The 14,793-nt window shown below is 42.9% G+C and overlaps 1 protein-coding gene across 2 annotated transcripts in view; it reads left to right on the forward strand.

The window, feature by feature from the left end:
- The window catches only part of DNAJC16 (DnaJ heat shock protein family (Hsp40) member C16), a 35,392-nt gene extending 23,474 nt beyond the window's left edge, over window positions 1-11,918 (forward strand). For both annotated transcript variants that reach the window (XM_012763041.3, XM_012763043.3), the window contains 8 exons: window positions 3,678-3,808; window positions 5,892-6,075; window positions 7,477-7,659; window positions 7,798-7,874; window positions 9,688-9,768; window positions 9,876-9,974; window positions 10,591-10,761; window positions 11,317-11,918. In XM_012763041.3, coding sequence (XP_012618495.1) covers window positions 3,678-3,808; window positions 5,892-6,075; window positions 7,477-7,659; window positions 7,798-7,874; window positions 9,688-9,768; window positions 9,876-9,974; window positions 10,591-10,761; window positions 11,317-11,716 — 1,326 coding nt within the window. In that variant the 3' untranslated portion in view covers window positions 11,717-11,918. The remainder of the gene's footprint in view (window positions 1-3,677; window positions 3,809-5,891; window positions 6,076-7,476; window positions 7,660-7,797; window positions 7,875-9,687; window positions 9,769-9,875; window positions 9,975-10,590; window positions 10,762-11,316) is intronic.
- The last annotated feature ends 2,875 nt before the right edge of the window (window positions 11,919-14,793 follow it).

Consider the following 14,793-nt stretch of genomic DNA (forward strand, 5'->3'; position numbering starts at 1 on the left):
AGCCTGGACAACAAAGCGAGACTCTGTCTCAAAAAAAAAAAAAAAAAGATTGGTTCATCGATGTGATGTGATGTGATGTTTTTGTAAACATAATGAACTGTATCAGTGTTTAAAGATCAGTGGACCAGTATTTTCCAGATGACCAATGCATGATATTTAAAAATCATGTGTGAGTAAAGATCCATTCTAAGCACAAGGAACCTGGGTATCTTCTCATTTGTATGTGAGACTTTGGGTTTCCTCTTTGTGACATATTTGTCTGTTTACCCATTTTTTTCTATTGGATTATCTGCCTTTTTGTTATTGAGTTGTAAGGATTATTTATATCTTCTCACCTTTTTTTCTGTATTTTTCTCCTGGTATTTTGTTTATATGTGTGGCAGATACCTCTACCCATTCTATGGAATGTCTTTCACTATTTTTTTTTTTTTTTTTTGAGACAGAGTCTCCGTTGCCCTGAGTAGAGTGCCGTGGCATCAGCCTAGCTCACAGCAACCTCAAACTCCTGGGCCCAAGCGATCTTTCTGCCTCAGCCTCCCTAGTAGCTAAGACTACAGGCACACGCTACCACACCCAGCTAATTTTTCTATTTTTAGTAGAGATGGGGTCTCACTCTTGCTCAGGCTGGTCTTGAACTCCCGAACTCAAGCAATCCTCCTGCCTCGGCCTCCCAAGTGGTAGGATTACAGATGTGAGACACCACACCTGGCCCTTTTCACTGTTTTTATAGTACCCACCTTTTAAAATTATTTATTGACATACAATACACATGTAGAGAGGTGCACAAACCACAGGTGTAAAGCTCAGAGAATTGTCACAAAATGAGTTATGTCCATGCTAGCATCACTTGTTCAAGAAACAAAATATTGGGCCAGATGTGGTGGCTCATGCCTATAATCCTAACAGTAAGAGAGGCTGGGACTAGAGGATTGCTTGAGGTTAGGAGTTTGAGACCAGCCTGAGCAAGACCCTCTCTCTACTAAAATTAGAAAAAATTAGCCCAGCGTGGCGGCATACACCTTTAGTCCCAGCTACTCAGGAGGCTTAGGCTGGAGGATTGTTTGAGCCCAGGATTTTGAGGTTACAGTGAGCTGTGGTGATGCCACTGCACTTTAGCTGGGACAACAGAGACTCTTGTCTCAAAAAAAGAAAAGAAAAGAAAAGAAAAAGAAACAAAATATTGTCATCGTACTAGAAGATTCCCTCTTTCTCCCTCCCGCCTAATTACCTCCTTCCCAAAGGTCAGTACAGTCCTGTTTCTAACAGCATGGATTAGTTTTACATATTTTTGAATTTTATCCAAATGGAATCATACAGTGTACATATCTTGTGTCTAGCTTCTCTTAATTTACATGTTTGAGATTCATATATGTCATTTTGTGGAGCTTAATATTTGTTCATTCTCATTACTGAAAATTGCATGATAGGAATAGACCATAGTGTATTTGTCCATCCTATTGGTTTTCTTTTTTTTTTTTTTAAACAGGAGAAAAAAAGTTTATTTGTATACATGTAAGAGTTAACAAAAGAAGCAGCTTTGCCCCTCCTATTATTGACATACATTTGGGTTTTTCCAGTTTGCAATTGTTTGAATAATGCTGCTATGAATATATTGTATTTGGTGTCTCTTTGATGAACATAAGTTCTTTTAATATATTTACTCACATCAATATTTTCCTTTTGTGATTGGTTCTTGTTTGCTTCTGTTTAAGACATCCTTCCCCTACATCAAGGTCATGAAGATATTCTTCTCATAGAGCTTCTAAACATTTTATAGCTTTGCCTTTTATATTTAGGTATTTAAAATCATTTGGGGCGGGGCGCGGTGGCTCACGTCTGTAATCCTAGCACTTTGGGAGGCCCAGGCGGGCGGATTGCTCAAGGTCAGGAGTTCGAAACCAGCCTGAGCGAGACCCCGTCTCTACCAAAAATAGAAAGAAATTAATTGACCAACTAAAAAATATATATACAAAAAATTAGCCGGGCATGGTGGCACATGCCTGTAGTCCCAGCTACTTGGGAGGCTGAGGCAGGAGGATCGCTTGAGCCCAGGAGATTGAGGTTGCTGTGAGCGAGGCTGACGCCATGGCACTCACTCTAGCCTGGGGCAACAAAGTGAGACTCTGTCTCAAAAAAAAAAATCATTTGGAAATAATCTTAAGATCTGATAAAGTGAATCTCTTCCTTTGTTTTTTGGATTTGGGGAGAGGCTTTTTCTTTAAAAGCATCTTGGCTGTTGGTCTTTTGTATTTTTTGTATACATTTTAAATTCTGTCAAGTTTCATCAAAACAAATAAATAAAAAACTTATTTGGGTTTTATTCAGTTTGTACTGATTCTTTAAATCAATTCGGGGAGGATAGATGTAATAAAAAGCAAAAGTGATAAAACTTTTAGAAGTTCTATGAGAAGAATATCTTCATGGCCTTGTGTAGGGGAAGTATGTGTTAAATTGATTAGGTCTATATAAAATTGAGCTTTTCAGCCTATAAACATAACATATGTTTCATTTGTTTAGGTCTTTTGTAGTATGTCTTCATAACTTTTATCATTTTTCTCTGGAAAAATCTTATTTTTTTCCTAGGTTATATCTAGGTACCTTGTATTTTTTAATACTATTGAAAGAGTATCTTCTTTATTACATTTCTGTTTGCTGGAGTAAGTAATACAATTGATTTTTATAATTTTGATCTTCTGCCCATGGGACTTTTTTTTTTTTTTTTTTTTTGGAGTCTCGCTTTGTTGCCCAGGCTAGAGTGAGTGCCATGGTGTCAGCCTAGCTCACAGCAACCTCAAACTCCTGGGCTCAAGTAATCCGTCTGCCTCAGCCTCCCGAGTAGCTGGGACTACAGGCATGCGCCTCCATGCCTGGCTAATTTTTTCTATATATATTAGTTGGCCAATTAATTTCTTTCTATTTATAGTAGAGACGGGGTTCTTGCTCTTGCTCAGGCTGGTTTTGAACTCCTGACCTCGAGCAATCCGCCCGCCTTGGCCTCCCAGAGTGCTAGGATTACAGGCGTGAGCACCGCGCCTGGCCCATCAAAACATTTTCTAATCTGATAGGTTTTCTTTTTATTCAAAGTGTGTTTCTTAATTTCCATACATAAAGGGAAATGTTTATATTTCTGGTTTGCATTTTATATTGAGTTTTAGATTAATTACATTGTGGTCAGAATACCTGCTCTATATGATTTCAATCCTTTGAAATATATGAAAATTAGTAATAACAAAATGGTCATCATGCAGTTTTACAGTCTGCCTTTAATGTTGTAACATGTTGCTTTGTGGTTTATTTTTTAATTCAATTTGGTACAAATCCTGAATAAATTTGAAATAGAAATAAATAGAATAAATAAATAGAATAGAAATAAATTTGCCTAAAATTCAAAATGATTGACTTTTTAAATTTGTCATCATAGAACACTATACAAAAATTCTCCAGTGGAAAGAGAATACTTATTGATTTTTCCTTTGACTCGAAATACCCACATCATTGCTTTCAGCCCTGCATTGTTGAAATAGATCACCACGTGTTTATTTGCTCAAACAGGTCTGTCTTATTTGGTTATATTACTTTAGCAAAGGTCAGCCACATTATTTATCAAGCTTGTAAGTAAAGCCCATTTGCAGTTAGAAAACTGAATAAAAACCCATTGCTTCTTGGTTTTTCTCTAGGCCCGAGGCATGAAAAAGCAAGCCATTGACAATTTCATCGCCCAAAACAAGTATCTGTTGGCAGCCAGGCTCACCAACCAGAAGTTGTTCCATGAACTCTGCCCCGTGAAACGGTCTCACCGACAGAGGAAGTAAGGACTCAAGGCTTTGCCTCTACTTGACATTGCAACAGAGAGGACATTTTGCATTTTACTACAGGGTGATTAAACATCTACCCTGTGACAGTCAGAATTTATTCATCATTTTACCAAATATTAACGACCATAATGATAGTAGAATGTACTAGTCCAGGGAGCCACAGCACCAGATTATTGGATATGCCAGCCTGGTGTAGAGGTCAGAGAAGATCTCCCTAAGATGTAACACTTTAGGCCGGGCGCCGTGGCTCACGCCTGTAATCCTAGCTCTCTGGGAGGCCGAGGTGGGCGGATCCTTTGAGCTCAGGAGTTCGAAACCAGCCTGAGCAAGAGCGAGACCCTGTCTCTACTATAAATAGAAAGAAATTAATTGGCCAACTAATATATATAGAAAAAAATCAGCCGGGTATGGTGGTGCATGCCTGTAGTCCCAGCTACTCGGGAGGCTGAGGCAGAAGGATTGCTTGAGCCCAGGAGTCTGAGGTTGCTGTGAGCTAGGCTGACACCATGGCACTCACTCTAGCCTGGGCAACAAAGTGAGACTCTGTCTCAAAAAAAAAGATATAACACTTTAGCTGAGACCTGAAGGATGAGCTGACTTTAGCCAAGTGTCACTTTAAAGAAGCATGGAGTATAAGAGAATTACTGTCCCTACTAGAGCATTGCATGCAGCATGAGTCTTTGGAGGTCTTGGAAAGGAGCCAGTATAATAATTAAAAAGTTGAGAAGTATAGAGTACTGAATTGAATTAGCTGGGAATTGGGAAGGCTACGGTATAACTTATTCAATGAACTATGTGAAGAGTTATTATACAGAATACCTGAAAACTCTGGAAATACAGGGAAAATATTTGTTACATGTTTCTGAGATAAATGAATCAATGGCTTTAAATTTAGGGCTATTTCATCTGTAAAAGGTATTTGGACATAGGAGAAAACATTGACCATATTATTTGAAAATACAACTGAAATATTGTTTAAAATAAAGAATTTCCCTGTGTTTCTAGACTTTTCAGACTCCTTTATAGTCTAAGAGAGAAGAAAGAATAACTTTAATTTAGACTTTCTTTATTAGACATAAAAAGAGAACATCCTGACTGTAAGGACTGTTGTTTACAAAGCCTTCAAGAAATACCCCAAATCCACGTACTTCTCACTTTTTTTTTAACCATTGCTACCCTAGAGCAGACCACCTGCCACCACGGTGGCAGCTTCCTAACTAGTCTCCCTGCTCCCAAACAATCTTGTACCTACCAAACAGTTCTCCACACATCAGCCAAGTGATCTTCAAAAATTCGAGTCAGATCAAGTCACTCTTTATCTCAGGGTCTTCACACTAGTTCTCCCTTCCTGGGATGCTCTGACCATTTCCTCTCACCGTGCACTTCATTCAGGTCCCTGCTCAAACGTCCCCTCAGGTGTTGCTTCCCAGGCCAGCTTGTCTAATGGATTATGACTCCCACTCCACTCTGGCCTCCCTCTCTCCCTTTTTTTCCTTCATTTTTTTTTCATAGCACTTGTTACCTGTCATGATATATCTTTTTGTTTGTTTTCTGTCTTCCCCACTGGAATATCAACTCCACGAAGGCAAGAATGTTGTCTATCTACCTGGCATATAGTTATTGCTCAGTAAATATTTGGGGAAAGGAATGAATGAATGAGTGAATCAATAAATAGCAAAACTTTCCACTGGAACCTTGCCAAGGAAGCCTTTCAGAATGAGGCTTAGTGGCCTCTGGCCTGAGACAGAGTAGATCAGCCCTCCCTGTGGTGAAAGAAATAGAACACATGGCTTCTAAGAGGCCCTGCTGCATCAAGGAATCAATGACCCATGCCTTGAAAGAAATTCCTAAACATCGTGAAGACATTTGGTTTGGGAAAAACATCACCAATTTGGGAAAAAAGCAGGTCATTAATGACTTGAAAATCCTCTCTCATTAGAGACATCGGCTTTCCCTGTCCAAAATTCATTTCAATAAGATGAGCACCTCCTCTTCTTCACCTCCACTTGCCATTACGGGTGCTGGCCCTGCCCTCAGAGATTGGTTGCAAAGTTTTCTCTTTTCTGTGTTGTACAGGTACTGTGTGGTTTTACTGACTGCTGAGGCTACCAAGTTGAGCAAACCCTTCGAGGCTTTCCTGTCCTTTGCTCTGGCAAACACTCAAGACACCGTGAGATTTGTGCACGTCTACAGCAATCGGCAGCACGAGTTTGCCAGCACCTTGATACCAGACGGCGAGGCGTTTCAGGGGAAATCAGTGGTGAGCTGCAGATCCTTCCTGATCCCAGGCTCTTCAGAGCACGCGGCACTGGATTCTGTTTCCTCCTTCCCTGGGAGCATAGTGTACGGATTCCAAGAAGTGTGGAAATCTCTGAAGCCTGTTTTGAAAGCCTACTCTTAAAACAGTCTTTCCCCTGGTCCTTTCGCATTCTAGGTTTCAGCCTCAGGCCTCCACAGAAAGCATCTTTCCTATCAGTAAATGCTGGCGTGCATCAGTCCCTTCACTAGTTCTTCCTGATGGCACGTCTCATTTTGCAGGGTCCTAGACCTGCAGGTCTTCTTTAGGCCACCAGTAATATGCTCTGGAGATTTCCCCTCCTGCCTCTTACACTTCATCCTAATTATCTCTCCTTCCTTTCTCTTCCCTTGTCATTGCTCCTTGCAGAAGCATGAAATTCTTCTTCTTTGACTTTTTCATCATTTTGGTAATCGTGGAAAATCTCACTTAAAAACAAAGTTTTCCTTTATTATAATATTAAGTCAGAGGTTATAGAACAAAGTCTGTTGAGAAAAAAGAGTTTTAACTTTTTTTTTTTTTTTTTGAGACAGAGTCTCACTTTGTTGCCCAGGCTAGAGTGAGTGCCGTGGCGTCAGCCTAGCTCACAGCAACCTCAAACTCCTGGGCTCAAGCAATCCTACTGCCTCAGCCTCCCGAGTAGCTGGGACTACAGACATGCGCCAACATGCTCGGCTGATTATTTTTCTATATAAGTTGGCCAATTAAATTTTTTTCTATTTATAGTAGAGACAGGGTCTCACTCTTGCTCAGGCTGGTTTCGAGCTCCTGACCTTGAGCAATCCGCCAGCCTTGGCCTCTCAGAGTGCTACGATTATAGGTGTGAGCCACTGCGCCCTGCCACTTTTTTTTTTTTCTGAGACAAAGTCTTGCTCTGTTGCTTGGGCTATAGTGAGTATTGTGGGATCAGCCTAGCTCACAGCAACCTCAAACTCCTGGGCTCAAGCGATCCTACTGCCTCAGCCTCCCGAGTAGCTGGGACTACAGGCACGCGCCACCATGCCCAGCTCTAATTTTTTCTGTTTTTTAGTAGAGACGAGGTCTCGCTTCTAGTCAGGCTGGTCTTAAGCTCCTGATCTCAAGCGATCCTCCCAACTTGGCCTCCTAGAGTGCTAGGATTACAAGCGTGAGCCACCATGCCTGGCCAAGTTTTAATTTTTAACAAAATCTTTGAGAAGTCATCATAAAAATAATTTCTCTTGTCAGAAAGATTTAAATCCTTTGCAAATACTTTAGATTCATCAGCATTTGTTTTTGAGCTCATTGCTAACTTCACTGGATCCTTTTTCCCATCCTGCCTGAAAAAAAAGCAAACAACTGCATGCTTTTGAGACATCTAATGGTTTTCCTCTCCTTTGCTTCCAGGTGTCTATCTTAGAAAGGCGCAACACAGGAGGAAGGGTAGTATATAAAACCCTGGAAGATCCCTGGACCGGAAGTGAGAGTGATAAATTCATCCTCTTGAGTTATCTCGACCAGCTGCGGAAAGATCCGGCTCTTCTGTCCTCTGAAGCTGTACTTCCCGACCTGACCGATGAACTTGCTCCTGTGAGCATCATAGCCAGCGAGGGCTCTGGGTCATGGTTCCGGTGATGGATCTCTGCCGAGAGCAGAGGTCCAGCAGCAGCGCCGTATTGCTGGGTGAGGGGTTCAGATCTGACCATCGTCCATTTTCTCTCTCAATAGGTCTTTCTCCTTCGGTGGCTCTACTCTGCTGCTGACTACATCTCATACTGCTGGAGCAATATGTTCTACAACAACTGGTAGGGATACTGCTAGGTTGAATTTCTTTTTCTTTGTTAATACTGGTATAATTGTTTTTATTTGAAAAGAATCCATCGTTTTTAAATTTCAGTGTATGCTTGATATGCGCAAGTGGAAGAATGTTTACACATTTTCAACAACTGTTCCCCTTTTTCTTGTAGTCACTTCACTTTTTTTATATCTGCTGGCTGACCCTTTCCCAGTGGTTAGGAAAGCGTCACCCATGACTGCTCTTCACTGGAGTCCGGTGTACAGATATACAAATGAGTCAGTGAATTAATCAGAGAAGGGCTGTCCTGCTCCCACTCCCCAATAAGACCATGACTTCCTGGAGGACAGAACCACATGTTATTCATGTTTGTGATTCCTGGCACCCAGTGCAGTGCCTAAGAAACCACAGGCCTTTGGTGAGGGTTTGTGGTGAACAAAATTTAGAACACCAATCCTAAATGAAATCTTGAAAGATCAATTTTCTCACCCTACTCCACCCCTCTGGGCTACATCTGAATTATTCTGGGTAGAATAAAATTGATAAAAATTTAGGACATAATTCCACAGACTTCAGACTTTTTTTTTTTTTTGGGAGACAGTCTTGCTCTGTTGCCCCTGCTAGAGTGCAGTGGCATCATTATAGCTCACTGCAACCTTGAACTCTCCACAGCCTTTTTAGTCACTGATACCTCAACATCAGAAAGTTTTTCCTTGTGGGCCAGGCACGGTGGCTCATGCCTGTAATCTTAGCACTCTGGGAGGCCAAGGCGGGAGGATTGTTGGAGGTCAGGAGTTTGAAACCAGCCTGAGGCTGGGTGCGGTGGCTCACGCCTATAATACTAGCACTCTGGGAGGCCGAGGTGGGCGGATTACTCGAGGTCAGGAGTTCGAAACCAGCCTGAGCAAGAGCGGGACCCCGTCTCTACTATAAATAGAAAGAAATTAATTGGCCAACTCATATATATATATATATATAGAAAAATTAGCCAGGCATGGTGGCACATGCTGTAGTCCCAGCTACTCAGGAGGCTGAGGCAGTAGGGTTGCTTGAGCCCAAGAGTTTGAGGTTGCTGTGAGCTAGGCTGATGCCACGGCACTCTAGGCCAGGCGACAGAGTGAGACTCTGTCTCAAAAAAAAAAGAACTTCCATGTGTATAACTTAAATCCTTTATTATCCCTTTTATTGTTTCCTTATGCAGGATTTATTAAACACAGCCTATTATACTGAGATATAAAATCAGAATTTTAGGATAAGCTGTCTGTGAGGCCAGGCACAGTGGCCCATACCTGTAATCCCAGCACTTTGGGAGGATTGCTTGAGGCCAGGAGTTTGAGACCAACCTGGGCAACATAGCAAGACCCTATCTACAAAAAGTTTAAAAATTAGCCAGACTAGTCCTCAGTACTCAGAAGGCTAAGTGAGAAGAAGTTTCACTTAAGCCCATGAGTTAAAGGTTGCAATAAGCTATGATCACACCACTACATGCCAGCCTGGATGACAGAGCAAGACTCTGTCTCTAAAATAAATAAATATCTCTCATGACCCATCTACACTGAAAAAAAGAAAAATAATAATAATTAAAATAAATGTATAGAATAGAATAGAATAAGCTGTCTGTGAATTAGAACACTGAGGAAACAATCTCTACCTTTCCCTCTGCCACCCAACACCAAAAAAAAGCCTCTATTTGCATGAAATTAGAAAGTGTTTATTGGTGTGAAAGTTTTTTGGGGATTTTTTTTCTTCTTTGAGCTGGAGAGAAGAAACCTAAAATCACAACATCCCAAGTCAAGCTAATAAGTTTATTAACTCGGTTTTAGGCGGGAAATGATGCCCCTCCTGTCCCTGATCTTCTCCGGCCTCTTCGTCCTCTTCGGCACCGTCATGGTCCAGGCTTTCAGGTAAATGCCGCCGCCTCTCAGCGCCACGCTGAGGGGTGAGTCCCAAACCTCCCTGGTGGTTTGTACACTTTTTGTGTGAAACTCCTTTTTTTTTTTTTTTACTTCAGCGAGGCAAGTGATGAGCGAGAATCAAGCCCTCCAGGTAAAGAGGACGCCCATGAGAAGGCTGGGAAGGCTGAGCCAAGCTTCACCAAAGAAAACAGCAGGTTTCACTGACTAACCCCAAACTCCCCTCCCCTCAGCAGTGACCAAGGGCCAATAAAGCAGTGTCGGGATGTATAGTAGACAGAAGAACTGCGGTTCATCTGCGCGTCAAACGCGGTCACTGCCGGCCAGTGTTTACTAAGGCCCTTAGGTATTTAGAAACAGCACTGACTTACCTTACACTTTGGGACTTCGTTTCCCAGCCTCAGATTTAACAATGAAGGCAAGAAGCAAAGAAGCACGTCAGGGAGCAGGTAGAGTTGCCACAAGCAGAGGATGATTTGTCACCATAACTGCTGATGAATGTGATCAGTCGTGAGTACACAGCCTGGCCTCTTGCCAGGGCCTCTGAGACAGAACAGAGTGCATGATGGCTGCCGGCCTCATTCTGTCCCCACACGACTTCGCCATCTGCAAGGCAGCATCAGAGAGGCTGTTTGTGGGCCAGGGATCACCAAGTCAGGGTCTGCCCCAGCTTGCCGATGTATGAGGCTCAGGAATGTTAAATAACATATCTAGTCTAGTTAGAACGTAGCATTTTCTTCTACTTGTTCCTTTTTAAAGTAATAGTGTTCCCCTATCCAGATAATATCTTAACTCCTCAATGTTTCTCCACAGCAAGATTCCTAAGAAAGGCTTTGTGGAGGTGACTGAACTCACAGATGTCACATACACCAGTAACTTGGTACGCCTGAGGCCGGGCCACATGAACGTGGTCCTCATCCTGTCAAATTCCACCAAGAACAGCCTACTACAGAGATTTGCTTTCGAGGTCTACACGTTCACTGGGTGAGTGTGTGTGCATGCATACGTGTGTGTGTGCGCGCGTGTGCACATGTGAGGGAGGAAGCCTGCATGTTTGTGTAAAGACAGGACTGGAGGAGAACTGCCCCCCCTCTTCCTTTTTGGCTGATCAGGGCCTTATCCACGCAGCTAGGTGTTGGCTGTGACCTTTTTAACCCAGACATCAAAGCCATCATGAGAGGGACCTCTTTTCTCACTTGACTTCATGTTCTGTTGGTTCTGAACAGAAGAGCTAGAACTCAATGTTATTCCCTGAGCCCTTTCAGAAAACTGTTCTCTAACCCTGTGTATTTTCCAGAAGCCAGACAGTGCAAGTGATATAAGTTATACCTAGCAGAGGAGGGGGGATGGGTGACTGAAGTGTCACAGCTGTTATAGAGGCCCTCTGGCTCCCACAGAAATCTTTCATTTTTCTCTGTGTTCAGGCCCCATCCAACACAAAGCCTTTTCCTAGTATTAGAAATCTCACTGGGGTAATTATTTTCTCTGCAGTTAAATGTGTTAGAAATATATTGAAACTTCATTCTATTCTTCCTACAGGAGCAACTGCCTACACTTCTCCTTCCTGAGTCTAGATAAACACAGAGAATGGCTAGAATACTTACTAGAATTTGCTCAAGATGCAGCCCCGATCCCAAACCAGTATGATAAGCACTTCATGGAACGTGACTACACTGGTTATGTGCTGGCTCTGAATGGCCACAAGAAATACTTCTGCCTCTTCAAGCCCCAAAAAACAGTGGAAGAGGAGGAAGCCCTGGGATCGTGCGGGGATCTTGACTCTTCCCTCCACCTGGGTGAATCTCGAGGGAAATCTTCCCATGGCCTTGGATCCAGGGCCATCAAAGAAAAATTGAGCAAGTTGTCCTTATGGATGGAACGCCTCTTGGAAGGCTCCTTACAGAGGTTTTATATCCCATCATGGCCTGAACTAGACTGAGAGGATTTCAAAAAGAGATTTGAACTCTTCAAACTTTTTAACATGCCCCTGTGAACAGGTATTTTCAGGACTGAAACTATCACAGCGAACAGATTATAGATTTTAGATTGCTCTTCGAGAACAATGGCTAGAAGAATCTTTCCTTTGTCCTGTTCTAACCTAGGAGTGAAAAACACCACAGGTTTGAATTCCCTCGATCAAACTATATTTTCCTTTGGTTGTTTTTTTTTTTTTTTCCTCATTTGAATGCCGCACTATTTAAAACAGACTGCTCATTCCCTCTTCCTTTGTCGTCCCTGTCACGTGCTCACCTCACCCTTCCCTGTCCTGTCTCTTATGTGGAGAAACACAGGGCTCACCCTTGCAGCAGCACCTGGATAGACCCTCCTGAGCCTGTCCCCCAGCTCCACGCCCTGCCCCACCACCCTGGCCCTGCTGTGCTTCTGCCCTGGCGCATGCTCTTGACACTGGACAGCCCACAGCAGCTTCTAGCCCTGCATCTTGAAAGAGGCCTAGTTCCCAGCAATCTCACATTTCATGGTTGTTCTGGGAGTAAGTGGCTAAAAGTATATTTTGGGGGTATCCCCCACAACAGTTTGTTGGCCACGGTTGAAAAGGAAAAGATGAGTGGGGGTTCTGCATGTGGGTTTCCAAGAAAAGAGAAAGGAGGCCTTGGCCGTGGCTGGAGCGGGGCAGCTCTGTGAGCCCCCCATGGGCTGCCTCCCAGCACTGCCTGCGGCCAGGGCAGGGGTCTGCATAGCCAGAAGTACTGTAATGACATTGAGTCGTGGACATGTGTGTTTTCAGATGCCTTTCTGCCTCCATCGATTTTAGAGTATGGATATTAGGAGCCATAACTTATAATCTTCTTCTCTGAGCGTAGAGATAAGCTGCTATAAAGCCAGTAGATGTTAAACTGAAGAGAAATTATTCCCACCTGCTATGAGTCAGGCTCAAGGAACCTCTTCACTCCAGTGGTGTCTCTTTAGTAAAATATCAGACATGTCTTTGTATCAAGGAACTTAAAATTTCTCAGCAATTGTATTTTGAACACTCTTACCCCAAAAGTGCTGTATCTTCAAGTCGTCTTTTGTGACACGTGAGCCAAGACTTGTTCTGGACTCCTGTTTTGCAAAAGGCTTTCCACTTCTGGCCTATATTTCGATATCTCATCTTAATTGTTTTCACTCTTAACTTACAACTGCTTCACCACTATCAGGGTGGGCTGACCGTCAGACCCGAGCTTGCTGAGCTGCAGTGTGTAACGGACTCCCGGCTGGATCATACCAGCCAGTTGGAAAACAGGGCAAAACCACCAACGGAGTTTGAGCAACGTCAAAGAGTGGTCTGTTCAAATGTCAAAGCAAATTGTCCTTTTGTAAAGTGAAGGGTGAAAATCAGTGGTAGAACATTTACTAAGTTAGTATTTCTTTAATCATAATTGCTTTAAAGTAAGCCACTTGAATCCTGAATAAATATTGAGCTACATTGGTAAGTAATAAATTCTTGAAGCCCAGGAATTCCTATAGTTTTCATGGAGTTTATAGCTTTATTAAAAAATAAAGAAATCACTGCCAGGTTTCATTCTTCCATATGATCCTCTAAAAGGGCTTACTCTGAATGCTATAGTTAGAAATGGTCAAGGAATTCAGCCAGGCACAGTGGCTCACGCCTATAATCCTAGCACTCTGGGAGGCCAAGGCAGGAGGATCACTTGAGGTCAGGAGTTTGAGACCAGCCTTCGCAAAAGCGAGATCTTGTCTCTATAAAAAATAGAAAAATTAGCATGGTGTGGTGGTGCACACCTGTGGTCCCAGCTGCTTGAGAGGCAGAGGCAGGATTGGAGTGAGGTATGATCATGCCACTGCACTCTAGCCTGGGCCATAGAATAAAACCCTGACTTCAAAAAAAAAAAATGAACTGAGTATGGTGGCACACACCTGTAGTCCCAGCTACTTGGGAGGCACAGGCAGAAGGAGGCAGGATTTCTTAAGCCCAGGAGTTTGAGGTTGCAGTGAGTTATGATGATGGTTCTGCACTCTATCCAGGGCAACAGAGCAAGACTGTCTCAAGAAAAAAAAAAAAGAAATGGTCAAGGAATTCCTTTGGCTTCTTTACACACCAGTCCTTAAAATTATTTTCTGGGTCTTTCATGGGCAGGTTGCTCATAAGAGTAGTCTTTGGATTTATTTGGTGGTAGGTTTAATTTCTGTTACTAATGAAATTCCTGACTTTAATTTCTTTTTTAATTTTACTTGTCTCTTTGCACTGAGCACCTGCCTTTAATTTCTGAAAACCAAAAACACCCTAGATTTGTTCATTTTAAAAACTTTGATCTTTAAAAAATAAAAAGCACCTTCAGGCTGGGGGCGGTGGCTCACGCCTGTAATCCTAACATTCTGGGAGGCCGAGGCGGGCACATTGCTCGAGGTCAGAAGTTCTAAACCAGCCTGAGCAAGAGCGAGACCTCGTCTCTACTATAAATAGAAAGAAATTAATTGGCTAACTAATATATGGAAAAAAAATTAGCTGGGCATGGTGGCATATACCTATAGTCCCAGCTACTCGGGAGGCTGAGGCAGTAGGATCGCTTGAGTCCAGGAGTTTGAGGTTGCTGTGAGCTAGGCTGATGCCACGGCACTCACTCTAGCCTGGGCAACAAAGCAAGACTCTGTCTCAAAAAAAAACAAAACACCTTCAGGGCTGGGCACTGTAGCTCACGCCTGTAGTCCCAGCACTTTGGGAGGCTGAGGCGGAAAGATCATTTGAGGCCAGGAGTTCAAGACCACCCTGAGCAACATAGTGAGACTGTCTCTACAAAAAAGAAAATAAGAAAATTAGCCAGGGCCGGGCACGGTGGCTCATGCCTGTAATCCTAGCACTCTGGGAGGCCGAGGCAGGTGGATTGCTCAAGGTCAGGAGTTCGAAACCAGCCTGAGCAAGGGCGAGACCCTGTCTCTACTATAAATAGAAAAATATTAATTGGCCAACTAATATATATAGAAAAAATTAGCTGGGCATAGTGGCGCATGCCTGTAGTCCCAGCTACTCAGGAGGCCGAGGCAGGAGGATTGCTT

Source organism: Microcebus murinus, chromosome 2, assembly GCF_040939455.1.
Source record: "Microcebus murinus isolate Inina chromosome 2, M.murinus_Inina_mat1.0, whole genome shotgun sequence".
NCBI classification, from domain to species: Eukaryota; Metazoa; Chordata; class Mammalia; order Primates; family Cheirogaleidae; genus Microcebus; species Microcebus murinus.